The 26826-nt window shown below is 37.2% G+C and overlaps 1 protein-coding gene across 1 annotated transcript in view; it reads left to right on the top strand.

The window, feature by feature from the left end:
* The window catches only part of SKAP1 (src kinase associated phosphoprotein 1), a 276251-nt gene that overhangs the window by 23998 nt on the left and 225427 nt on the right, over positions 1-26826 (top strand). The window contains exon 2 of the mRNA XM_030839839.2: positions 10854-10959. Within this exon, the coding sequence (XP_030695699.1) occupies positions 10854-10959 (106 nt within the window). The remainder of the gene's footprint in view (positions 1-10853; positions 10960-26826) is intronic.

The raw sequence follows: 26826 nt of genomic DNA, 5'->3' as shown, positions 1-26826 counted from the left end.
TGGAGAACATAGCCAATAAATATGTAATATCTTTGTATGCTGACAGATAACTAGACTTATCATGGTGATCATTTTGAGATGTATAGCAATTTTGAATCATTATGTTGTGTGCCAGGAACTTACATAGTGTTATAAGTCAATTATACTTCAAAAACAAATAAATAAACTCATAGAAAAAGAGATCAGATTTGCAATTGCCAAAGGTGGAGGGTGGAGGGAGGCGGAACTGGATGAAGGCAGTCAAAAGATACAGATCTCCAGGGCTTCCCTGGTGGCGCAGTTGTTGAGAGTCCGCCTGCTGATGCACGGGACACAGGTTCGTGCCCTGGTCCGGGAAGATCCCACATGCCACGGAGCAGCTAGGCCTGTGAGCCATGGCCGCTGAGCCTGCGTGTCTGGGGCCTGTGCTCCACAATGGGAGAGGCCACAACAGTGAGAGGCCCGTGTACTGCCAAAAAAAAAAAAAAGATACAGATCTCCAGTCATAAGATAAATAAATACTAAGGATGTAATGTAAAACATGATAAATATAATTAACACTGCTGTACAGTTTATATGAAAGTTGTTAAGAGAGTAAATCCTTAGAGGTCTTATCACAAGGAAAACATTTTTAATTTAATTTTGTGTCTATATGAGATGATAGGTATTCACTAATCTTACTGTGGTAATCAATTCATGGCATATGTAAGTCAAATCATTATGCTATACATCTTAAACTTACATAGTGCTGTATGTCAATTATATCTCAATAAAACTGGAAGGAAAAAAGTGTCTCCTGTAGACAGCATATAATTGGGTCTCGCATTTTTACTCAGTTAGGAAAATCTCTGCTTTTTAATTGAAGTGTTTAATTCATTTACATCTAATATAACTATTGTTATGGATGGATCTAGGGTCTACCATTTAACTATCTGTTTTGCAATTGTCACATTTTTTTATTACACTTGCTTTTAAAAAAATTAATCAAATGCTTTTAGTATTCCATTTTAATTTCTCTATTTAGAAAATTGTTCCTCCTTATTTTGTTTGTTAGGGTTGTTCCAGTGATTACAATATGTTCCTTAACTTATCACAGGCTACTCAGAGTTAATTTTATGCCACTAAAGGGGGTTCATTTTCTCCCCTTCCCCCATCCTCTGTTTTATTGCTGTCACATATTTTGCATGTACATATGTTATAAGCTGTGCAATGCAGTGTTATAATCTGTGCTTTAGCTCGCCAGTTATATTTTGAAGAAATGAAGAGAAAGAGGAAAAAAGTGATAATATTTTATATTTACCCACATATTTAGCATTTTGGTACCCCTGTAGATCTGAATTTCCCTTTGGTGTCAGTTCCCTTCAGCTTGATGAATTTCATTTAGTTTTTTTTTTTTAGAGCAGGTTTGTTAGCAAAAAGTTTTCTCAGTTTTTGTTTATTTGAAAAACGTCTTTATTTTGCCTGTACATTTCGACAGCTATTGTCATTGGATATAGAATTCTGGGTTGACAGGTTTTTTTCCGTTTTTCTTTTCAGCACTTTAAATGTGTCATTCTGGTGTCTTCTGGCCTCCATTATTTTTGATGAAAAGTTAACTCTCATTCCTATCATTATTTTCTTATGGGTAATGGGTCATTTTCTCTAGCTTCTTTGAAATTCTTCTCTTTATCTTAGATTTTCAGCAGTTTGACTATAATTTGCCAGTGTTTAGTTTTCTTTATGTTTATCCTACTTGAGGTCCGCTGAGCTTCTTGAATCTGTAAATTAATATTTTTCATCAAATTTGGGAAATTTTTGACGATTATTTCTTCTGGTACATTTTCTGTCCTATTCTGGTTTTAACCTTCTTCTGAGATTCCAAGTATATGTAAGTTGTGGCATTTGGTGTTTTCCCACAGCCCACTAAGCTCTTTCCCTAAGGGTGCTCCCTAGCCACTCCACCCCACATGGACTGGGAGTACCTTTAGGTGAAAAGCTATATAAACACAAGTCTCACCCTGCAGTTCCTTTCTTTCAAGGATCAAATCCCCACCAATTTCTGCCTGCTTTTGGCTACCGTTTGGTGCCCTAAAATAGTTGCTTTTGAACTTTTTGTCTAGTGTTGATAATTCTTATCTATGGGAAAGTCATTCCAACATAAGCTATTCTACTATTACCCAGAAAGCTACCGATTTTTAAAGAATTTATTTTCTGGCTACCCTAGTGAATTCTTACAATTTCTAAAAGTTTTCCAACTTCATAGTTTTAAGCTTATATGTCTTTGGTTATAATATCTGTGCATAATGATGTTTTTTTTCCTTCTAATACTTCTTTTTGTCTAGAACCTCCAGAACAATGTTATTTGACAGTGGGAGTAGCTGGAAAAACAATCTTTAATAATATTGACTTTAGGGCTTCCCTGGTGGCACAGTGGTTGACAGTCCGCCTGCTGACGCAGGGTACACGGGTTTGTGCCCCGGTCTGGGAAGATCCCACATGCCGCGGAGCGGCTGGGCCTGTGAGCCATGGCCGCTGGGCCTGCACGTCCGGAGCCTGTGCTCTGCGAGGGGAGAGGCCACAGCAGTGAGAGGCCCACGTACCGCAAAAAAAAATAAATAAATAAAATAATAATGACTTTAGTGTTTCAGCCATAAATATGATGCTAGTTTGCGACATATATATTCCTTAGGTTAAGAAGGTATTCTTTTACTTCTATTTAATATAGTTTTGTCACAAATAGATAATAAATATCATCAGAGGTGGTTTTGTCATTTGCCAAGAGGTTTGTATAGACTTCTCTTTTAACCTATTAAATAAATATCTAATACATCAATAATATTGAAACATCTTTATATTCCCAGGATAAACTATATTATTCTTTTAATATACTGCTAGGTGTGATCTACTAGTATTTTATTTAGGATTTTTGTATCTATATTAACTTTATTTTTAATTTTATTTTTAAAATTTTAAAAAACTTTTTATTTTATATTGGAGTATAGCTGATTAACAGTGCTGTGTTATTCCTGTCCTGCATAGCACAGGGAGATCAGCTTGGTGCTTTGTGACCACCTAGAGGGGTGGGATAGGGAGGGTGGGAGGGAGACGCAAGAGGGAGGGGGATATGGGGATATATGTATACATAAAGCTGATTCACTTTGTTATACAGCAACAACTAACACAACATTGTACAGCAATTATACTCCAATAAAGATGTTAAAAAAAAACCAAAAAAAACCACCCCAGTGCTGTGTTAGTTTCAGGCACACAGCAAAGTGACTCAGCCATACACACACATGCATCCATTCCCCTTCAAATTCTCTTCCCATCTAGGTCATCTCATAATACCAAGCAGAGTTCCCTGTGCTACACAGTAGGTCCCCCGTTGGCCATCCATTTTAAACAGCAGTATGTACATGCCAATCCCAAACTCCCTAACTATCCCCGCCCCCCACCCTTCCCTCTATATTAACTTTAAACTGATTCCTTTTTGTGCTCTTTTAGAACTGTGGTTATGCTAGGTTATACGAAATGATTTGAGAAGTTTCTCATAATTTGAGAATTATGCTCTGGAATAATTTATATAGAACAAGAATTATTCATTACTTAAAGGTTTGAAAAACATCTAAAAAACTATATTAATATGAACTCAAAAAAACATTTAGCAACCTTTTCTTCTTTTCCCCTGGTTATTAGCCTGTTCAGGATTCAGGTTTTCCATTTCTCAATTCAGTTTTAGAAATTTACATTTTTCTCAGAAACTTTCACGGAGATTTTCGTATTTATTTGCATGGAACTTTATTTTGTTTACGTAGCACTTTGTTTTTGAAATAATCTTTTAAAGGGATAAAAATGATGCCCACTATCATAAAATTTAAATATGCATAAAAGCACAAAAAATAAAATTAAAATAACTTGAAATCTCACCAACTTTATCAAATATTTCATTATCTTTAAAAAATTTTTGTGTTTGTTATTGCCTCTTTTTATTCTGCCTCATTTCTGTGTATTTGTGCGTTCTCTCCCTTTTCCTTGATTACATTTGCTGATGATATATCAATTTATTGGATTTCCCCTCACTTCTGAAAAGTCCCAGCTCTTATACTTATTTAGCATTTGTATACATATTTTTCTCACTATTTTTAAGTTCAGTGGTTTTGTAACCACTAAGTTGTGCAATGGAACCTTTTCAAAATTGAAATCTTATGTGAAATCCCAGTGTATAAATAGATAAAAGCCAAGGACTTGTGATTAAAGCAAAGGGGATCGTGAGTGGAAGGAAGGGAGTTTCCCAGAGTTTCACTCACTTGACCCCACCCCAACCCCAACTTCTCTTTCTTATCAGATGCTTATGACTCCAGAGAGCACTATTAGACAACCACTGTTCTGACTTATTAATTCTGCTTTTATCTTCATTGTTTCTTTTCTCCTCCTTTCCATAGGCTGGTTTATTGCTCTTTTCTGATTTTTTTGAATTTGGTGCTTATTGTATTTCTTTTCATTCTTTTTTATTTAATATTGGAAATATTGAAGTCTGTAAATCTGTCACTCTGTACAATGCTGGTCACATTTTATAATATTTTACACAGATTGTTTTCTCAGTACATGGTAATTATAATTTCACAATTATTGTCATCAGTGATATATAATCTTATGAGTTTTATCTGTTTTGCTACATTTTTCTCTTTTTTCTATATTTTATTATACTGAATATTTTTAAAATCTTTTGTTCTACTTTTATTACATTAGTGTTTGAAAAATCATAGTTGCACCCATTTGCTTTAATTATCATTGTCCAGGATGGAGTAGTACCCATTAGCCCTATGTAAATAAGTAATTTAGCACGTTTTTCTTCTTCTCTATTCCTTTTCTAAATGCATTCAGATGCTTATTACATTTTTTTTACAAACGTCTTAATTAAGAATTACTTTTTAAAATAAGTTTTAAACTATACTTAACCACAAGTATCTAGATTTAACTTATTTGGCTGTTTTGAATTTCATCACCACCTCTTTCTGTTGATCAGTGTGTCCTTGAAAAGATTTTCTTCAGGAAAGAATGTAGGTGGTAGAAATTCAGAGCCACAACTGTTTGAAAATGTTTTGTTGGTCTCCTTCATTTTATATAACCAACATCTTGACTATGCTTAGAATTCTTGAGCACAGTATTTTTCCTTTAAAACACTGTAAAACTTTCATCTTATAGTGCTTATTTTGTGGAGAGGCCATTTTGACTCTTATTTTGTAGACTACTTATTTTTTTCCATGTCGGTGCTTGAGGAATGTTTTCATTTTCCTTCAGTCTTGAAATTTCAGAAGGATATGTGTAGATATTGTAATTTGTTCATTTATGCATTCATTTTGTGTGTGTGTGTGTGTGGTATGCGGGCCTCTCACTGTTGTGGCCTCTGCCGTTGCGGAGCACAGGCTCCGGACGCGCAGGCTCAGCGGCCATGGCTCACGGGCCCAGCTGCTCCGCGGCATGTGGGATCTTCCTGGACTGGGGCACGAACCCGCGTCCCCTGCATCGGCAGGCGGACTCTCAACCACTGCGCCACCAGGGAAGCCCCATTTATATTTTTTAACAGCTTCACTGAGATATAGTTCTTATGCCATACACCCTACCCATCCTATTTAAAGTGTACAATCCAATGGCTTTTAGTATAGTATTCACAGAGTTGTGCAATCATCACCAAGATAAATTTTAGAACATTTTCGTCAGCCCCAAAGAAAACCTGAACCCCCTTAGCTTTCATTCTCTAATCTGCCTCCATCTCTCCCACAGCCCTAGGCATCCGCTAACCTACTTTCTGTTTCTGTAGATTTTTGCCTATCTTGTATATTTCATGTAAATGGAATTATACAATATGTAGCCCTTATGACTGGTTTCTTTTGTTTGGTGAAATAATGATTTCAGAGATTTATTTGTATTGTAGCATTTCATTTTTTATTGCTGAATAATATTCCATTGTATAGATATGCCACATTTTATTTATCTATTCATCAGTCGATGGACATTTGGGTTTTGTCCACATATTGGCTATTAAGAATAATGCTGCTCAGAAGACCTAAATAGACATTTCTCCAAAGAAGATATACAGATTGCCAACAAACACATGAAAGGATGCTCAACATCACTAATCATTAGAGAAATGCAAATCAAAACTACAATGAGGTATCACCTCACGCCAGTCAGAATGGCCATCATCAAAAAATCTACAAACAAGAAATGCTGGAGAGGGTGTGGAGAAAAGGAAACCCTCTTGCACTGTTGGTGTGAATGGAAATTGATACAGCCACTATGGAGAACACTATGGAGGTTTCTTAAAAAACTAAAAATAGAACTACCATATGACCCAGCAGTCCCACTCCTGGGCATATACCCTGAGAAAACCATAATTCAAAAAGAGACATGTACCACAGTGTTCATCGCAGTACTATTTACAATAGCCAGGACATGAAAGCAACCTAAGTGTCCATCGACAGACGAATGGATAAAGAAGATGTGGCACATATATACAATGGAATATTACTCAGCCATAAAATGAAACAAAATTGAGTTATTTGTAGTGAGGTGGATGGACCTAGAATCTGTCATACAGAGTGAAGTAAGTCAGAAAGAGAAAAACAAATACCGTATGTTAACACATATATATGGAATCAAAAAAAAAAAAAAGGTTCTGATGAACCTAGGGGCAGGACAGGAATAAAGACGTCGATGTAGAGAATGGACTTGAGGACATGGGGAGGGGGAAGGGTAAGCTGGGACGAAGTGAGAGAGTGGCATGGACATATATACACTACCAAGTGTAAAATAGATAGCTAGTGGGAAGCAGCTGCATGGCACAGGGAGATCAGCTCGGTGCTTTGTGACCACCTAGAGGGGAGGGATAGGGAGGGTGGGAGGGAGACGCAAGAGGGAGGAGATGTGGGGATATATGTATACAAATAGCTGATTCACTTCGTTATACAGCAGAAACTAGCACAACATTGTAAAGCAATTATACTCCAATAAAGATGTTTAAAAAAATAATGCTGCTATGAACATTTGTGTACAAGTTTTTGTTTGAACACCTGTTTTCATTTCTCTTGGGTAATATCTAGTAGTGGAATTGCTGGGTCATATGGTAACTCTCTGTTCAGCCTTTTGAGGAACTGCCAGACATTTACAAAATGGCGGCACCATTTTATATTCCCACTGGCAATGTATGAGGGTCGTAATTTCTCTCCATCTTCGACAGCCCTTGTTATTGTCCATCTTCTTAACTGTAGCCATCCTAGTGGATGTAAAGTGGTACCTCATTGTGGTTCATTTTCCTGGTATCAACTGATGTTGAGCATCTTTTCATTTGTTTATTGGTCATTTGTATATCTTCTTTGGATAAATGTCTGTTTAGATCCTCTGCTTGTTTTAAGATTGGGTTATTTGTCTTTTTATTATTGAGTTGTAAGAGCTTTTTATACTTCTGCATATGTCTCCTATCAGATATATGATTTGCAAAATTTTTCTCACTTTCTTGATGGCACCCTTTGAACTACAATAGTTTTTCATTTTTTTAAAGTCTTTATTGAATTTGTTACAATAATGCTTCTGTTTTATGTTTTGGTGTTTTGGCTGTGAGGCATATGGGATTTTAGCTCCCCGAGTAGGGATCGAATCTGTACCACCTGCATTGGAAGGTGAAGTCTTAACCACAGGACCACCAGAGAAGTCCCCAATAGTTTTTCATTTTTGATGTCCAATTTTTTCTTTTGTTGCTTGTTCTTTTGGCATCGTATCTAAGAAACTATTATCTAATCCAAGGTCACAAGGATTTATGCCTATTTTCTTCTAATAGTTTTAGCTTTTACTTTTTATTAACTCAAAATGTGATGCATTTTGAGTTAATTTTTGTATATTTTGTGAGGTAGGTGTCCAACTTCATTTTTTTGCATGTGGATATTCAGTTGTTCCAGCACCATTTGTTGAAAAACTATTCTTTTCCATTGAATTGTCTTCGCATCCTTATCAAAAATTTATTGACTATAAATGTGAGAGGTTACTTCTAAATTCCCAGTTCTTTTCCTTTGACCTGTGTTTGTTTTTATGCCAGTATTGTATTGTCTTGATTACTGTTGCTTTGTAGTAAGTTTTGCAATCAGAAAATGTGAATCCTCCAAATTTGTTCTTCTTTTTCAAAATTGTTTTGGATATTCTGGGTCTCTTGGATTTCTAAATGAATCATAGGATTAGCTTGTCAATTTCTGAAAAAAAGCCAGCTGAGATTTTTATAGAGATTGCATTGAATCTTTAGATTAATATGGAAATATTCCCATATTAATAGCAGTAAGTCTCATATATGAACATGAGATTCTTCCCATTTATTTAGGCCTTTAATTTCTTTCAATAATATTTTATAGTTTTCAGAGTTTAAGTTTTATACTTCTCTTGCTAAATTTATTGCTAAGTATTTAATTCTGTTTTACATTATCTTAAATGGAAGTTTCCTAATTTAATTTTCATTTTTTCATTGCTACTATATAGAAATACAACTGATTTTTAAAAATATTTATTTATTGGCTGCACTGGGTCTTCATTGCAGCACGTGGGCTTCTCTAGTTGTGGCGTGCGGGCTCCAGAGTGCGCAGCCTCTCTAGGTGTGGCTCGCAGGCTTAGTTGCCCTGTGGCATGTGGATCTTAGTTCCCCAACTAGGGATCGAACCCGCATCCCCTGCATTGGAAGGTGGATTCTTAACCACTGGACCACCAGGGAAGTCCCATTACAACTGATTTTTGTGTATTAATCTTGTATCCTGCAAACTTACTGAACTCATTTATTAGACCTAATAGTTTTTCAATGGATTCCTTAGGGTTTTCTTTATACAAGATTATGTCATATGCAAGTAGAGATAGTTTTACCTCTTCCTTTCTAATTTAGACTCTTTTAATTTCATTTCTTGCATAATTGCCCTGGCCAGCACCAGTACAATGTTAAGTATAAGTGGTGAGAGGAGGCAGCTTGTCTTGCTGCTGATCTTAGAAGCAGGGAGGAAGCATTCAGTCTTTCACTTGTTGACCTAAAACAATCAAACAACCAGTTATTTTACCAGCAAAATGGGTTTATTTGGGAACAGCAAAGACTTGCAATTCAGGACGTGCAATCTATGGTGATCCACAGGCAAATCCAGAGAACAGAAGAGAGGACCTTTCTTTTATAGAGGAGAAGAAGGAGTTGGGAGGGGCTATTATAAACCAAGAATCCATTGGAGAAAACTGGGAGTTCAAAGTGTAATGGCTTTTCATTGGCTGAGTTGTGTAACAGTCTTTCATTGGCTGGGCTCCTGCAGGGCAAGGAGAAATTTTTCCTTCCTCCTTCTGGGTAGTAAAGTATCAACATTCTTCCTGTTGGAGTTACAAAGGTACATCTCTTCCTATTGGGTCTGCAATTGACATCTATGGGTAGGGCGTGAGCGCTCCCTCTTCTGGTATCCTGACTTACTTAAAATGAGGGTTCTATTTATTAATTTTTACACACCATTGTGATGTTAGTGGGTTTTTTGTAGATGGTCTTTATGAGACTGAGGAAATTTCCTTCTATTCCTAGTTTGTTGAGTGCTTTTTTATCATGAAGTGCTGTTGAATTTTGTCGAATGCTTTTTCTGCATCTATTGAGATGATCACATGGTCTTTGTCCTTTATCCTATTAACATGGTATATTACATTAATTGATAGCATTTATTTTTTACCTTTTAATTAAACTCATTTTTTCATTCTTTAGCCTTTAGAGGAACTTGGAGGAACCTATTAAATGACATATGCAATAAATGTGATGCAGGTCTTGGAAGTTGATGGTGGTCCTCAGTGAAATTTTTACTTCCAGAACTTCATCAAAAGTACATCTTATACCCCATCAGAAGTTCTGGTAATGGCTATCTAGGATTTTTTTGTTTGGTGTTGTTGAGTGGTGTGAATGTAAAACAAAATTTTAAGTATGCTTATGTAACCCAACTGTATAAATTCATAACATTATCTTGATAGTATATATAATACAGTTTCATATTTTTGGAAGTGGAAATTTTTAACCATGTTATTTATATGCTTTTTAGGGATTATAATTATTTTATGCATAATAAAGTGTATAGCTAGCATTTCTGGCAATTATAATCATTATCAGTTTATTTTGTCTTTGAAAATTTGTAAATGCCCCCCCCAATTTCTTTTAACATAACATCATTTGTTCCATATTATATATTTCTATCATGTATAGAAATAATATATAATTATGCTCACATAATTGCAGTTTCCTTCTCTTGGACACATTTTTTCTTTTCCATGTGGGTTCCTTCAATTGGTTGCATTGTCGTTTTCATTAATGATGCATCTGCTAATTAATTTTTCTTCTTTGAATGCCTGCCCTTTTTGTTCTTGATTTTGCAGTTCAGCTCTATTTTAAATTTCAGTTCTATTTACTGGTATTTCTCTCTAGCTTCTATTGGCTTGTGACTTGTTTGTAATGTTTACATGTTTATGAAACTGACAGTCCACCCTCTGCCATCGGTGATAATTAATATTTGAATGTTTCTTTAAGATGGTTTAGAAAATAGTTATTTCTTATGGTTAATATATGCATTAGCTTTCTAAATTCATAGCAAGGTCTTGGATTATCAGAAAATGTCATTTACAGGCATATATAAAGTTTTATTTATTTTTTATTCTGGTGAAATATATGTAGCATAAAATTTACCATTTTAACCACTATTAAGTGTACAGTTCTGTGGCATTAATTACATTCCCCTCGTTCTACAACTTCAAAGTTTTTAAAGAGAAAATAATACCTGTTTCTTAGTCCTTCAGATTTTCCTCCTTCTCCCTTAGTACTTTTTCTTTTCCATTGATCAACTTTCCTTTTCTTTTAGATACTGAGGAGTTCCTGGGAGAAGTTTTGCGGAATGAGAACCTTAGTGCTGGTGCAAGGGACAACAGAGACCATATTCTACGGGGCTTGCAGCAAATCAAAGCTAGGTTTGTATAAACCGGTTCCATTATTCTTCTTCATAAGCTTTAAAACAATTTATAATCAGTAAAATCTACTTTAATTGTATATAAATTAGCAAAGTAAGACACACCTATCATAGTTCTTTATACTTGGTAGAGGCTTAATAAATGTATACTGAATTGCACTGGAGGTAGGCAGGCATATTTAGGGTAGTTTACCAAAATGGAAATATTTTGATAATTATGTATGTTAAAAAAATTATTCTGCTTTCTGCTTTGGATTGTTATGTTAGTCTTTATTGAACACTTTTGCAAAATGTGTGAAAAGCTAAATATTTATGCTTGTCCAAATTACTGAAAGGGAAGATGTTAAGCAGTATGAGGTAATTTTCGTTAGGATTTTTGGTCTTGATTTTATATCCACATGTCCTTTCCTAATAGAAAACTTAAACTGGACTTATCCAGTTGATTCTCTGAGCATAGTAGAATGTCTTAGTCTCAGACTGATTGGAATATCATGCTCATTAAGTTTTTGGTTTTTTTAAATTAAAAGCCCTGACCTAATTTGTACCTTTTAGAATGTGAGCACCTGACAGATGCATACACTTGCTTGATGGTGGAAGAAATAAAAATTTTCCTTTACAATATATTTCCCGACCACCTCTTGCTTGAAATGTGGTAACTGAACGAGAGTTGGGGATAAGAGAGTGTTACTTTACGTGTTTTCCAACTTGGAGGCAATGTGATTCAGAATGTTTGAACTGAGTACTTTTAGTAAAGGGAGAGCAACTGCAGGGATATGCCTGGGATTTGTTTTTTTGTTTGTTTTTTTGGTTGCACCGTGTGGGATTTTAGTTCCCCACGTTGGGAGCACGGAGTTTGTTTTTTTTGTTGTTGTTGTTGTTTTGACTGTGTTGGGTCTTAGTTGCCGTACACGGGCTTTCTCTAGCTGCAGCGAGCAGTGGCTACTGTTCGTTGTGGTGCGCGGGCTTCCCATTGAGGTGGCCTCTCCTGTTGTGGAGCAGGGGCTCCAGGCACATGGGCTTCAGTAGTTGTGGCACGTGGGCTTCAGTAGTTGTGGCTCGCGGGCTCTAGAGTGCAGGCTCAGTAGTTGTGGCACACAGGCTTAGTTGCTCCATGGCATGTGGGATCTTCCCAGACCAGGGATCGAACCTGTGTCCCCTGCATGGGCAGGCAGATTCTTTATCCCCTGCGCCACCAGGGAAGCCCGGGAGCTCTTAACCACTGGACCACCAGGAAAGTCCTTATACCTGGAATTTAATGTGTGGCTGACCAATCTTAGCATCTACTTTAGAAGCCTCATTGAAACTCCTTAGAAGCAAGCAAGGAGTTTTATCCTTTCAAAGGGCACAGCCAGAATATATTCCTTCCAGGAATGTGCGAGAACCTCACAAGATGCCCTGCTGGATCTTAATCGATCTTTCCTGCTGGCTAATTAAACGTCACTTTTACTCAGCAACTGGGGACTGTGTAATTATCAGCCTGGGTTGCCCTGAATAATTGAAACAAACAGAATGCAAAAGATGGGAGCTTTTTGCAAAATGAGAATATCTATAATTTATGGTAGGCTGGAAGAGTGTTTAAAACAAACTTCCCCATAATGTTACTTTATTAGTAGATGAGTTTAGGCTTAGTTGTGTACCTGAAGGTTCAGTTAGTAACTTATAGAATTTCTTATTTTTTTAATACAAAGTTGACCTTTGTATTTTAGGATTATTATAAGGATGGCACAAAGAACAAAGGTAGAATTATTTTAAACTGTATTATAGGGAGAGGGTTGGCCATAATATAATTGTGTATGTTGTATTAATGGTATAAATGGTGATACCTTTTAACGGTGTTAATGGTATAAATCTGTGATAAGGAATGTAAAAACAATTTTACTGCATCTGTAGAGACAAATATACAATGAGTAGGAATTCTCCTTTCCCATATTTGTACCACAGAACTTGGAAGGGACTAAATTTCAATCTGAAATTGATAATAAAAGGTGATTTTGTGGTGACACTGTTATCCCTTACATATTACTTCTTAGTCCTCTTTTTAAGTGCATACACACACTCATACACACATACCCATGCTCGCACACATAGAAGCTGTATTTGTTATGAGGTAGAGAGGGTTCCTTGTTCTCAGAGGACTTGCTGTGTGGTTTGTGGGATAGACATTCAGGAAATAATCAGCAGGAGTTTTAGGAAACATCTGCATTGTTGATGGGAGCTTTCTGTTCATTGATTTGTTGCAAGAAAGATGACACTTTATTTAGAATTTCATAATTATCAGATCAGGAGGAAATGAGGAGCCAGAAATTAGATACTGTACAAGAAAATGGAAAAATGAGACTTTCCTTTGGCAAGCTGTTTGAAATTGTCTTACATTTGCCCGTTCAATCATCATCCCGTTAATGTAACCCTTGTCTTACTGAATCCTCTTTTTCAGCCACGTTGCATCTATAGCCCCATGTATGGCTGGTTGATGTTATGCCTGTATTGAAACCAGCTGGTTTGAAAGCACTGAAAGCTGGTACAATGCCAGCCACATTTACTTTTTTGTGTGGAAGTTGTATCTCTCCCAGAGGCTGGGTGTGAAAAGAAATTTGGAAGTCATCAAACTTGAGAGTTAAATGTATATGGCAAGTTGCCAAGTAACATCAAAAGAATTAAAGTCACTTAAAAAGTTTTATCTTTAGTCATATTAAAGCAATAAAATTTTAGGGGTTTGGTAAATTTGTGGGGGAGGGTAGGAACCTGTATAAAACTATTGATTTGGCACATTACGGCTTATTTGGAAGGTGGGTAAGAAATCTAGCAGGATAATCTCGGAAAGACACTAGATAAATGTAAATACCATACATACATATATTCCTCCCCCAACTTTCCACTCTATCTTTGTTGTGTCCTCGCTTTAATTCCTTTAATTCTTTCCTCAATACTGTGCTGCTTGAGAATGAAAAGGGTTGAGAGAAGTGGAAATAGCACTGGCTCTGATTTTTGGTTAATTCTAGGGGCTTGGCCCTAATTTTTATGGTGGCTCAGAATTCAGTGCTGTTTGCATGGCTGTGGACTCACTGTAAATCAAAGCATCTGACTCCATCACAGTTGTTATGTGCCATTTGCCACCCTTCTGTTGCCTAGAGTGACCGACCCCAGGAAATGACAGTTGTGTCGAGTCATGGATGTCCAAGTGCTCATCTGTTTTTCAGTACAGGTAGCTTCACTATTCTCTGTCCTCCCAGACTTAAAATCATATCTGTAGTTCTATCGTTATAGGTTTTTTTTGGGGGGGGGGCTTAAAAGTGTTACCAATGAAGGATAATGTTTTTCATGTAAGACAAAATAAAAAAAGGATAACGATTTCTGTAAGTCCAAGGAAATGAAGTCCTGTTGTGGTATTTGATGTCCTGAGCTGCGATGTTCATTGCTCTTCTTCACACTGCCTCCTCATTTAAACCTTCTCCCTAAAACTAACGGCTTTCACTTTCTGAGTCCAAGTTTTCACTGAGCTCTTTAGAGAATGATTAGGATGAAAGCCAGGCAGAGGCTCCTGCTGTTTTATTATGGTGGTCACTGCAGTACCAGCACCAGCTGTGAGACACCTGGAATGAAGCAGACTTGATCTACACTCAGACGTTTGATGGCATTCTTACGCATTTGCAGAAACAGTTGAGCATTTCTTAAGTTTGATTCAGGGGAGGCCACCTGACAGCAAGAATACATTGAGAGTCAGGAGAGGGATGAAGAAAATAGAATATTTTTATTACAGAGGTAGGAATAAATTCTCTCTTGATGGCTCGTTTTGGAACAGCTAGTCATTTGTGCTCGCTGTTGGAAGTGAAAGCCAGAGCCAGTGGAAACAAACTGGGAGTATTATTTCCTTTTGTGAAATTTAAAGGAGTTCCCAAAAGAGACAGGTAGATTAGTAGCATATTGAAATGGAAAGAAATAAAGAAATAACTATGTAACAGGATTAGAGCACAAAACCCACAAAACCAGGACTTTTAAAGTACAGACTGAAAGAATATCTCGAACATGTCTCATTGTGGGTGGTTAGCATATAGCTCTGCATGAAACATGATACATTGGTAAAAATATCATAAAAATAATTCCAGTTCTCTTTGGGAATTTCAAGTTTTTCTTGTCAGCTTAACATGGATTTAGCTTTAAAACAGGATTTAGTTTAAGAATATATTGTTCTTGTGTCTTTGTATTGTGGGAAGAAAGACAAGGAGTTAGTCCAATATAACTCTTGGGAGCAAGATTTTCGAAGGGGTAGACTAAATATCATTACCATTAATTACACAGAGAGTGTTACTTTTCCCAAGTGCTCGTTACTGAGCTAAAAAGCCCCAAACAAAAACAGTCAGATGAAGTGTGCTTATCAAGAGAAGAAATGTGGAATGTGTTGTTGGTACATCTGTGTTACAAGTTTAAATATTTGCTTATAACATCTCTTTCTGTTGTTCATTTTGCTACACTGGAGTTTCAGTGCCAACACACACACAAAAAAGAGTAGTAGGTACTTGTGCAATCCATCTGAGTTTAAAGAGCTTTGAAAAGGCTCAGAAGTCATAGCAATAATTTGACCACATCTTGAAAGTTAAAAATTCATTTCTTCCTTTTTCAGTCCTATCTCTGCCTCTCATCCTTAACCAAGAAAGAAAAACAAAAACCCGAAATAACTTCAGGGCTTTAAACTGATCAATTATATGCCAAATTCCTGTACTCGTTTTCTGTTAATTAGTGAGTGCATGTTGAGATTTCACAATCGTGTTAAAGATTTTTGGAGACATACTTACTGGGGGTAGTGAGGGATCATATTTGTTGCTCTTTTAGTCTGAAATGCTCTACAGGAGAGACTGATATAATAATACCTGCTGTTGGTCCCTTGGCTTAGCCTGGAAAGGAAGATCATTGTATTATATGTTGTTTCATAGCAAGTCTCCTGTACTTTCAAAGCATCCTGGAAATGTGTAACTCTCCTTTTAATTTTATGATGATGATTATTTTGTTTATTCTTTCACTTATGCAGGTATCTTGGATTTGGTACCAGCTTTAAGATTAAATCGATCCATTTTTGTTTTCTTCTACACTGGGCTATTATGGTGGTGTTAGTGGGCAGAAGCCTCTCCCTTTGGTCATCCCATAAAATAAATATTTTATATATAAGTAACTGATATATAATTTTTTAGTAAGTGGGTTTTTTTTTTTTTTAAAAAAAAGCTTGTTTCTTTCAAACCTTTTTATTAAAAATTCCCAGTACTGGGCTTCCCTGGTGGCGCAGTGGTTGAGAGTCCGCCTGCTGATGCAGGGGACGCGGGTTCGTGCCCCTGTCTGGGAAGATCCCACGTGCCGCGGAGTGGCTGGGCCCGTGAGCCATGGCCGCTGAGCCTGCGCGTCCGGAGCCTGTGCTCCACAACGGAAGGGGCCACAACAGTGAGAGGCCCGCGTACCGCAAAAAAAAAAAAAAAAAAAAAAATCCCAGTACTGTACTTATTAAACAGAATAAAATGTTCTATCTAGAGTGAAAGGAATTTTGAAATGAGACCTGGGAGGCAGGCAGATAACTGAGCTTATGCCCTTCAGGTTGGACTGACCCATTAGAATAATAAGCTGAGCACCACTCTTTAGCCATATAGTTAGGTTGCTGAAATTTGCTTTACTCCTGATAGAATTATAGCCATCATCAACACTTGGGCACATTCCTATTATCTACTCAAAATGGATTTGTCTTGGAAGGTCTCAGAAAATCCTCTGTGTCAATTTTTTAATACTAGAAGATTTTCTGTCTGTAAATGGGGGCTCTTAATTCATACATTGTGTGAAAAGATCATTTATATGAAATTATTGTCTTCATTTTACCATTGTTTACTTTGGCCTTGATTTTAAGTCTCATTTGATCTGGAGCTAGTCTTTTGTCCCAGTGCTGTATTATTTTCTCTGCTTATAGAAAGCCACTGGAAAACAATGCCTCTCTGTATTCATCTTATTTGTGGATCTCCAGAAACTTGTGGCGTGAGGCCTTCCTGGTTGTGGTTTTCTCTTATTTGCTCGTTTTCTCTTATTGCTGTTATAGATCCACTCTGTATCCACTTCCTGTGTTACACTGAAACTGGAGCAAAGGGAAGAGAAATGCAAGAGCACTGGGTCAGCTGTCAGGAGCCAAACTCTTTGTTCTGTTTTTTCTATAACATTGATGATTCAATTGAAGATTCTCCTAACCATGATCTTGTGTTTTCTTTTCAAGTTGCCTCCCCCAAAATATTGTTTGGAATTATTTTTTTTCCAAATTTTACAAAAATGCAAACATTACCAACCAAACCTTGAAACCTCTATTTGATTCTTTTATGGTATCACTATGATTTTTCTTTTTTTTTTTAAATTTGCAAAATGATGCAGGAAATTTCATTTCCTTGGGATTTAATTTTATTTCATGATTCTGTTGCAAATGAGTTGGGCCTAAAGTGGGTTTTTATAACCACACCATGTGAATCATTTCTTCTCTGGAAGCCAGATCTTCTCTCCCACTGTGTAGCCTCATCTAGTCTCCCTGAAGTGCAGCGCTAGCAGGGTTGATAATGAAATGCGGTCCTTCTTATTACGCTCAGCAAAGGGCTCAGAGAAGATGGGAAAAAAATCAATCCCACAGGAACTTCTTGAGTGCTAGATATCCATATTCAACCCCCATGCATTTAAAATGGAAATGAGATATCTTAGGGTTTTCATTTTTGATTTACACAAGACGTCACTGCCTCCTTGGCAATGGGAATATTTTACAGACCAACTGCTGACCTGTTTGGGAAGATCTCAGCCTGTCACCCCAGGTCCAATGTAGTTTCTTCATATGTCTTTCGAAACTCTCAGCAGTGCTTTGCAGCAGCTTTGATTCTTCAGGCTTCAAAGGATGCCCCTTCCAGGGCCAATCTTCCAAAAGAAAAAAAATCAGTGTAGGGGGATAAGCAGCTCATAAAGGAAGGGGCAGCTATCCCTGTGGCAGCTCTTACTGTAGTTAATTAATAGGGAGTTTACAAGCCAGTAATACTACGGCTTTGCAAAGCCAAGAAAATTCCAATTTGATGCTAGTGTTTTGTTATGAAATTCGCTCTTGGAGTGACTCAGTCTTCAATAATCCAGCCTCAAATGGTTTTATCATGGATACAGTGTGGCTTATATAAGATGCATTATCATTAAATGCTCAAACTCAAGATCTCTCCTGAGTTTGTGAGCCTTGTTGAGTTCTCATTATAATTTACAGAAAACTTTATGCCCACATAAAGTTGGATAATCTCCAATAAGCTATTTCTCTAAGTTATATTAGTTAGTGTCTCTCATTTGTGAATTCTGCCATAACCACAACGTCCATTTTACAATTTGGTAATCAAGATTTTATACCATGTCGACCAAGTGCCTTTGTTCTTTTGTTGATGAGAGAACTGAGATACGAGAAATTACTCAAAGTAGGAGAATTAATAAAAGATTGGGATTTAGAATGTAGAATTTCTAATTGGTTGCATAGTTTACTTAGCCAAGCCATTCCAAAAAAAAAAAAAAGGAATTGGCATCTTTCAAAAGCTTATTGGTTTAAAGGAACTGTAAATAAATATTGAAATTTAGTTAATTATATACACATTCTAGAGTGTAGCAATGTCTGCAGTTTATTTTGGAATGCATCAAAAACAAGATGGATGGCGATAGATGAATGGATAAAGAAGATGTGGCACTTATATACAGTGGAATATTACTCAGCCATAAAAAGAAACGAAATTGAGTTATTTGTAGTGAGGTGGATGGACCTAGAGTCTGTCATACAGAGTGAAGTAAGTCAGAAAGGAAAAAACAAATACTGTATGCTATCACATATATATGGAATCTAAAAAAAAAAAAAAAAGGTTCTGAAGAACCTAGAGGCAGGACAGGAATAAAGACACAGATGTAGAGAATGGACTTGAGGACACGGGGAGGGGGAAGGGTAAGCTGGGACGAAGTGAGAGAGTGGCATTGACATATATACATTACCAAATGTAAAATAGGTAGCTAGTGGGAAGCAGCTGCATAGCACAGGGAGATCAGCCCAGTGCTTTGTGACCACCTAGAGGGGTGGGATAGGGAGGGTGGGAGGGAGACGCAAGAGGGAGGGGATATGGGGATATATGTATATGTATAGTTGATTCACTTTGTTATGCAGCAACAACTAACACAACAATGTAAAGCAATTATACTCCAATAAAGATGTTTAAAAATATAAATATAGATATAGATATAAACAACAACAAAAAAGATGGACGGATGGATAAGTGACAAAACAAATATAACAAAATATGAATCATAGAGTCTAGGTTGTGGATATACACATATATGGGTGTTCTTTCACCTTTTATGCATATTTGAAACATTTTATAATATGATGTTTCAAAAAACATTATTTGTTTCACTTTGCAGTTCAGAAACCATGGACTTCATTCACCATTGTTTCAGAAAACCATAGACTTCCTCAATTTGGAAATGTAATAAACATGTTTGTGATTTTTTAGGATGATAATTTTCTGAGAATAACTTTATTATTTCTGGATGATAGTAGACTAAGGGATAATCCTCCAGTTTGTTATTTCTGACATTACTAACTTTAAGTATCTAACTTTTATACTTCTTTAAAACTTCCAGGCCAGCAATTATTGAGAGCTGAAATTCAATTCAAACATTCTGCCCAGGAGATCCTGAAATTTTGATCTTTTTTAAGGAAAGGCAATTTCTGACTTTTCTCATAAATTTGATAAAAGGAAAGCTAATATGAGATTGGTAGTCCAGTAGGAAATGGAACTCAATTTTACATTTTTAAAATCATTTTATGGTATTAAAAATGACAGAGGTTAGAAACAAAGCTCTTATTCTTTTATTGAACTAGAATTGAAAGTGGCAGAAAATCATTTTGGCCCTGGTGCAGTAAATGTTATCACTAAAACATGTTCAGGGGATATTAGGACAGTCTCTCAAGCACCAGAGACAAAAGTTCACAGAACAAGAACTGCTTTTTCTGTCCTTATCTTGAAATTATTAGATGTACAAGAGATGAAGGTATCTTAGCTCTAAGACGACGGGGGATGGAGTATGTGTTGAAAATGATAATGTCTCCATTCTGGAGAGAGGTGAAATGGAGAGAATGTGGTGGGGATGGGTGTCTCAGCAGTGACAGACACGATGGAGGGAGTTCACAGGGACAGGAGGGCCACCACCTGAACCAGCCCCAGGGCTGAGGAATCTGGAACCGGAGAAAATTATACTTGTGCAAAATTGTGAGCTGACGATGAAAATGGTAAGAAAGCAAGCAATGCTATTTGTTAAAAGTACTGTTTGAAGATTTTATTTAACAGGCAGATTAAACTGGAGCTGTCAGCAGCTACTTTATTTTGAGAATCTGGTAGGAGAGAAATTTTAAGTCCATTTGGGAAAAACCAATCATTTTCGAGTGTGCAACATGATTATTCTTTAAAATTTTGTGTAAAGGGAGCAGCTTGGTAGGCATATGTTTGCTGATCCTATAATGATTAAAATTCAGAATAAGTAAGACTTGTGAAATTGAGTTTTCAGGTTCCAGCCAGTGTTCTATACTGCCATATGGCATAACTAGAATTAATTGCCGCTCCCAGTCTCTTTATTCTTTTACTGACTATCTAGGTGCCCTGTTTGAAATAGTAGAGGTTCCGCAAAAGTATTTGATCGGGAGATAGATGTTTGGCACGTTCATGAAAACGGTGTGTGTAGCTAATAGTTGCTTAGAAGAAAAAGCTTTTTGTAAGGTTTTCTACCCTAACCCCCTTTTTTATTAGGAAAAAAAAAAAAAGGATGGATAAGAGAGTTAGCAAGGAAAAAAAAAGAGGAAAAATTCTTAGGACTTTATAGGTCAGTGTACATGGAAAAGGTAAAGCAAGAAATCTTTTTTGCTAGTCTTAGCTTCTTGATACTCCAGGAGTGGCCCGTGGACCAGCAACATCAACATCACCTGGCAAGCTGTTAGAAATGTAGAATCTCAGGCTCCACTGAATCAGACCCACTGGATCAGAATCTGCATTTTACTAAGATCCCAAGATCATTTGTATGCACATAAACATTTGAGAAGCACTGCTCTACCACTTACCACTTTTAAGTTCATTTTAAATTCAGTTTCTTAAAATTCAGAATACATATTTCTGGAGATTATAACTCCTTAAAGGCATGGATGTTCATTTAAAAAAAAAAGTCTGTAATGGTACTGGTATATGATATGAGCTCAATAACATGAGTTGAACGAATGGGGGAAAACTGTTATAAATATGTTCTCCAGTCCTAGGCTAAACACTAGAACACGAGACCCTCTGTATTATGAAAGTTGCCGTTCAGTAGCTAACCCCACATATTCTTTTCCAGAAATAGGATGCTTTCTTTTTATTGAGCATTAGGGGATACAGAGCCATTTGTAAAGACGGTGTCCATCTCTTCAGACGTCTCATGTGATAACATTTCTCTAACAGTCTGTGGTATAAGGTTACAAGGCTGCTGATCATGTATTGGAGTTCTGTTGGAGCCTGGGTGCCAGTCATTCCAGCCATGATCCATCGAAAGTCCTCTGCCTTTGGTCATCATCCTTCCTATAAAGCTTTGCACTTCCTTGTCTCCACCATCTCATCTTTCCTGAGGACTTCTCTTCTAATCCTTTCCCCTGTGTTTCCTAGAATCCATGTTCTACTATAATCAAATTCCATGATATCCTCAACCTCTTTTCTCCATCCCTGCCCAAGTAAAACATGGTTCTTCTTCAGGACACTGTTTTGCTTGCAGTCATTTTAAATAGAACTTGCTCATTTTCCAGAAGTGCTGTTGGCATCCTTCAAGCTCCTTGCTGTCACTTCTAGACTTTTACTGTACAATCTTATCCCACACCTCTTCCCTTTTGAGATTTGTCTACATGGCTTTACAACTCTCTGTCATCTTTTGAGTTCAGAGTCTTCCCTCACACTATTTGAGGACTGAGGCTATGATTCACAGTTGTCATCTTCACTCCACTATTACCACTGCCCCCCCAGAGACCTTCTCTTTCTCAAATTTAGCTTTGGTCTCCTGATTACATCTCTCCATTCATCATATAAATATGCTCAAATCTCTCCTAATATTAAGAAAAACCATTACATCCCACACAGTGATTCCCTCTCTAGCTACTGTCCTGTATCTCTTTTTTTACAGACACACTTCTTGAAATGGAAGCCTAGACAAGCCATTTCTGGTTTCTTCTTCTCTGGCCACTCTTCAGTCCCCTATAATCTAGTCTCTGCTCCTATCATGTTATTCTTGACAAAGTACCAGTAACTTGCTAATTGCTACATCCAGGTGACGCTGTTCAATCTTCGTCTTATTTGGTCTCTCTGCAGCATGTGACACTATTGATAGCTTCCTTTTCCTCAAAAAGTAAAAACAAACAAGCAAATAAAAACAACAAAAACAAACAAAATATCTCTCCCTCCATTTGTCCCCATGATAATAGTCTCTCTTGGTTTTCCTTCTTCCTTGCATTTATACTCTGATTTTAGGCTCTGGCTTGAGCTTGTTTTTCTATGCTGCCCTCTTCACTGCTGTCCCTCAGGCTTCCCTCTTTTCTCACCACATTCATTGTAGGCAGTTGCATGCATGACCGTAACTCTACAACTTCCCCTGTACGTGGATGACTCCTAATTCTACAGCTCAACTGCACTTCTCTCTCCAAGGCACCATACAGCATATTGGACAGCTCCTTTTGGGTCTCTTATTGATATCCTAAACTTCACAAAGCTGGGGCAGACCCTGCTGGATGCTTACCCAGCAGCCACCCTCCATTCTTCCTGGACAACAGAACCCCACCAACCCAGGGATGACTCATGATCTGAAAGCCATTCTGCTTTGCCAGTGGTTGGTCTAGGGTTTACATAAGATATAGTTTTGGCCAAAGAAATATAGGGAGAAAACTTCTGATAGCCTCTCACAGGACAGTCTTATGCTTGGGAGACCAAAAAAAAAAAAAAACACTGAAATGCAGTAGCCACCTTAAGACATTACTGTGCTCTAAGGTGTTAGAGCAGAAATAAGGGAAGGGCCTAGGTCCTTCATGCCATTGTTGGGCCCCTGCATCAACCGTGGAATCATTTGTCTCCAGACTTTTTGTTTTGAAGGAAAAATGAACTACTTATTTAAGCCTCTGCCAGTGAAGTTTTCTGTTAATTGTAGCCAGAAGAATCCTAACTGCTGGAGTGTCCAGAACTGAACTCATTATTTTATATTCTTCTCACCCCTAAAGTCTATTCCTGCTTTCACTAGGTCCTGGCCCCCAAGGCAGAATCCTGGAAGTCATTCCTGCCTCCTCTCTCTTCACTCCCCAAACCATCAACAAGTCTATCGATTCTTCATCCTAAATCTGTCTTCTCCTTTCTGTTCCCTTTGTCACTGGCTAAACTTTAGCCCTCATAAAGTCTTACTCAGAGCTCTGCAAAATTCTCTTTTCTGGTTCTCTGCTTCAAGTTTCTGTTCTAGTTTATTCTGCTCCTCCATTCTGTTGAAAGGGCAAACATAAAAAAAGAAGATAATTTAATCATTTATGCTATAGAAGATGTATTGATGTAGAATGATAAGATATACTGTAAGTGAAAAAATTGGTTGTGTATATTTTTTTTTTCAAAAAAATGCCTGAAAAATTACTCCAAAATGTTAATGATAGTAATTTCTGGAAAGTAGAGTTTGAGTGATTTTTAATTTCTCCTTTTTATTTACTTGTATTTTTCAACTCTCCACAGTGAATGTGTATTTAATCCTAAGTCACTGATATCAGAGCCTTTCCTTTTTTAAAAAGAGGCAGGGATTTAAGAGCCAAAGAGTATTTGTTTCCAGGTGGGAAAGGAGTTAGCATTGGGGGGAAAAGAGATGTGGAAGGAGGAAATTAAGCTTTAATTGTAGCCTTGGGTCACTTCTATGCAAATAAACAGCTGTATTTGGAGTGTTTTTACTCTGTGCCTAAGTGCGCGCGCGCGCGCACACACACACACACGAAAGTAAAATTATTTTTGAGCGATATGAAATACAGCAGTCCTTTGAGTAATTTATGATGATTTTTCTAGAATATGTTTTTTTTAAATAAAGGAAGGTCATTCTCAAGGTCTTCATTAGATGAGGTATCACTGACTAGGAACAACTTCCATTTCTTAAATATTATCTTTCTGAGCTGCACTGAACTGACACAGGATTATCTACACTCTGACTATTTAGTAACATTTGTATTTGTGGGACTAGCTTTCCAAAGTGATGGTGCTTGAGTAAACCATTCACTTCCTCCTTCTCAAAACATCAGTCACCATGATGGATTTTCATGTTGGTCGTGAAGAGAAATAGAATTAACTAAGAGTAGGGTGAGGATTACAAGCCGGAAGCAGTTAATTTACTTAACAAATATGTATTGGGTATTTGTTTAATCTTTGCTGGGCATAATGCCAGGTGATCAAGACAGTGTCACGGAAGATATATCCCTGTTTTTCAAGAAGTTCTTGGACCAGTGAGTGGCCAGACTCATGAACAGAGCCAGCACGGAGCCCACTGCCCACGGGTGTCTTCTCTAGACAGTCTGAAATGTTTGGTTTCAATTTGTTACATACCTGGAGTTTCACCATTTAGAGATTCATTTGGGCTCATAGTCCTCTTTTAAAATATAAATTCACCTGGAGGGTTAAGGGGGTTTTGATTGTACATTCAGGTGCACTAGCCCTATTTAATGATTTCCGTCTAACTTTTGGCTTAGATGATTGTGCTGAGGAAATTAAGTCTGTTGAACCTCTGTTATGGGCAATTCACAGCGCTAGGTACACTGAGTGTTATAAAGTTAACAGAGGATCCTTTTCCTCAGAAAGAATGAGGGCTTTAGAGGCTCTTGCCTCTGCAACTGAAGAATAACAGTCACAGCTAACATTCATCACACAATTATCCTGTGCCAGGCCCAGTGTCAAAGGGCTTTACACACATTATCTCATTTAATCCTCACAACAGGTGAGAGGTGAATACTATAATAATCCCCATTTTAGCAGATAAGAAAACTGAGGTTCAGAGAGGTAATCGACTTGCTCAAGGTTATACAGCTGTTAGGTTTTGGAATTGGGATTTGAGCCCAGGCAGTATGATTGTTTGGCCAGCCCTCTTACCGAGGCTCGATTTCTTCATAACAAGTGAATAATGCTACTTCATTCATTCAAAAAATGTTTATTCAGCATCCACTGTGTGCAAAGCATTTTTGTGGTGAATATGACAGTTTCCAGTCCTCCTGGAAATTATTTTTGAGCAGGATAAACTGAGTAATTATACAATACACCCACCTTGTAGGATTGTTGCTATGCATAAAAAAGTGCCTAATACAAGGCATGTTACATTGTAGCTACCCAAAAAATATTCCCAAGAAATTTACAACCCAATGGGAAAGATATAAAAGTACGCAGAAATAACTACAGTTCAAGGTATATTGTGGCTAACACTTTAGAAGAGGTGCCCACAGATTGTACTGTGAGATCCCAGGAAAAGAAATTACTTCTGGTTGGTGGGCTATGAGAAACCTTCATGAATGAGATGGCATCATGTCTTGGCTTTGGGTTTGAAAGGGATGGATTTTTGGTCAGATATATTGCACACAAAAATAGCATGTGCAAAGAAACTGAGGAGATAAAAGTTTAGCCATGCTTGGGAACCAAAGGGTAATTCTGTTTGTTAGGTATAAGGGAGTAATGAGAGATAGGATGGAACCAAATCATGGAAATGGGAGTTTTGACTGGATTTGGGGAGAAGAGGTACATAACTGAGGAGAGTAAATCATGGGACAGACATGGGTAAGCTGATTCTTTAATAGGGAATTTTAGATAATCATGCGGGTCCTTGGTACCTGGGCTGAGGCCACTGGGAGACAGGAGATGGTTGCAAAGGGAGAGAGGATAAGAATGTCATAGGTTGCCTATGTTTATTCTCTATGCCCAGCAAAGGAAGACAGATCTTTCTTTCTTCCCAGTATCTCTTGCTTTGAGCTCATATTTATATCCTTCGTTCCATAGCTGCCTTTGGTTTATTATGAACTTTTATGGATAACCAGATAATCTAACCACTTTTCAGAAATTTATGTCAATGGGAAAATACATTCTAAATGACTGACTTTATGCTTCAACTTTTGAAATGTGACTGGTTTGTAAATTAAAGATTGTATTTACTATATCTCAGATTTATTAACAAGATTTAATCGTTTTTTTTAAAGCATATCCAGAAAACTTAACATTATCTTTTACTTTGTTTCTTTACGAAAATGCATTTCAAGGTCCAAACAACTGGAAATGAATTTTGGAATACACTCTATACTTGAACTGAGGGCTACCTGACTATAATTCCCGTAACAGGAAACCATTTATAAAATACCCATATCCTTTATAGTGTTCTACAGACTTGCCCCATCATGTGAATTACCTGGGGATCTTGTTAAAAATACAGACTTCTAGGTCACTACCATGGACATGCTAATTTAGCAGGTCTGGTGTGAACACTGGGGAATTCGTGTTTCAATTAGGGTTCCAGAAGATTCTTAAAATCAGACAAGTATGTGTAAAAATCTTTATTAGAGGACACTATTTTTGTTTGGTAAGTAGCTACTTTGGTTTTAAACTGTATTTTAACAGGGGAATGAAGGAAGAAGGATTTGACTGGAAGTGTGAGTAGGCGGTTGGTTTGAGTGGTAAGGAGGGTCTCCCAATATGACTGGGGATGACTGACAGGAAAATCTCATCAGCAGGGTTTAGGGCCAGCCAGTAGCTGACAACATTTCAACCTAATTAGCTTCTAGGATGAGGGATGGAGATATGGTCAG

Source organism: Globicephala melas, chromosome 20, assembly GCF_963455315.2.
Source record: "Globicephala melas chromosome 20, mGloMel1.2, whole genome shotgun sequence".
Classification (NCBI taxonomy): domain Eukaryota; kingdom Metazoa; phylum Chordata; class Mammalia; order Artiodactyla; family Delphinidae; genus Globicephala; species Globicephala melas.
Note: the sequence above shows the minus strand (reverse complement) of the source record. Positions and strands in the feature narration are given on the sequence as shown.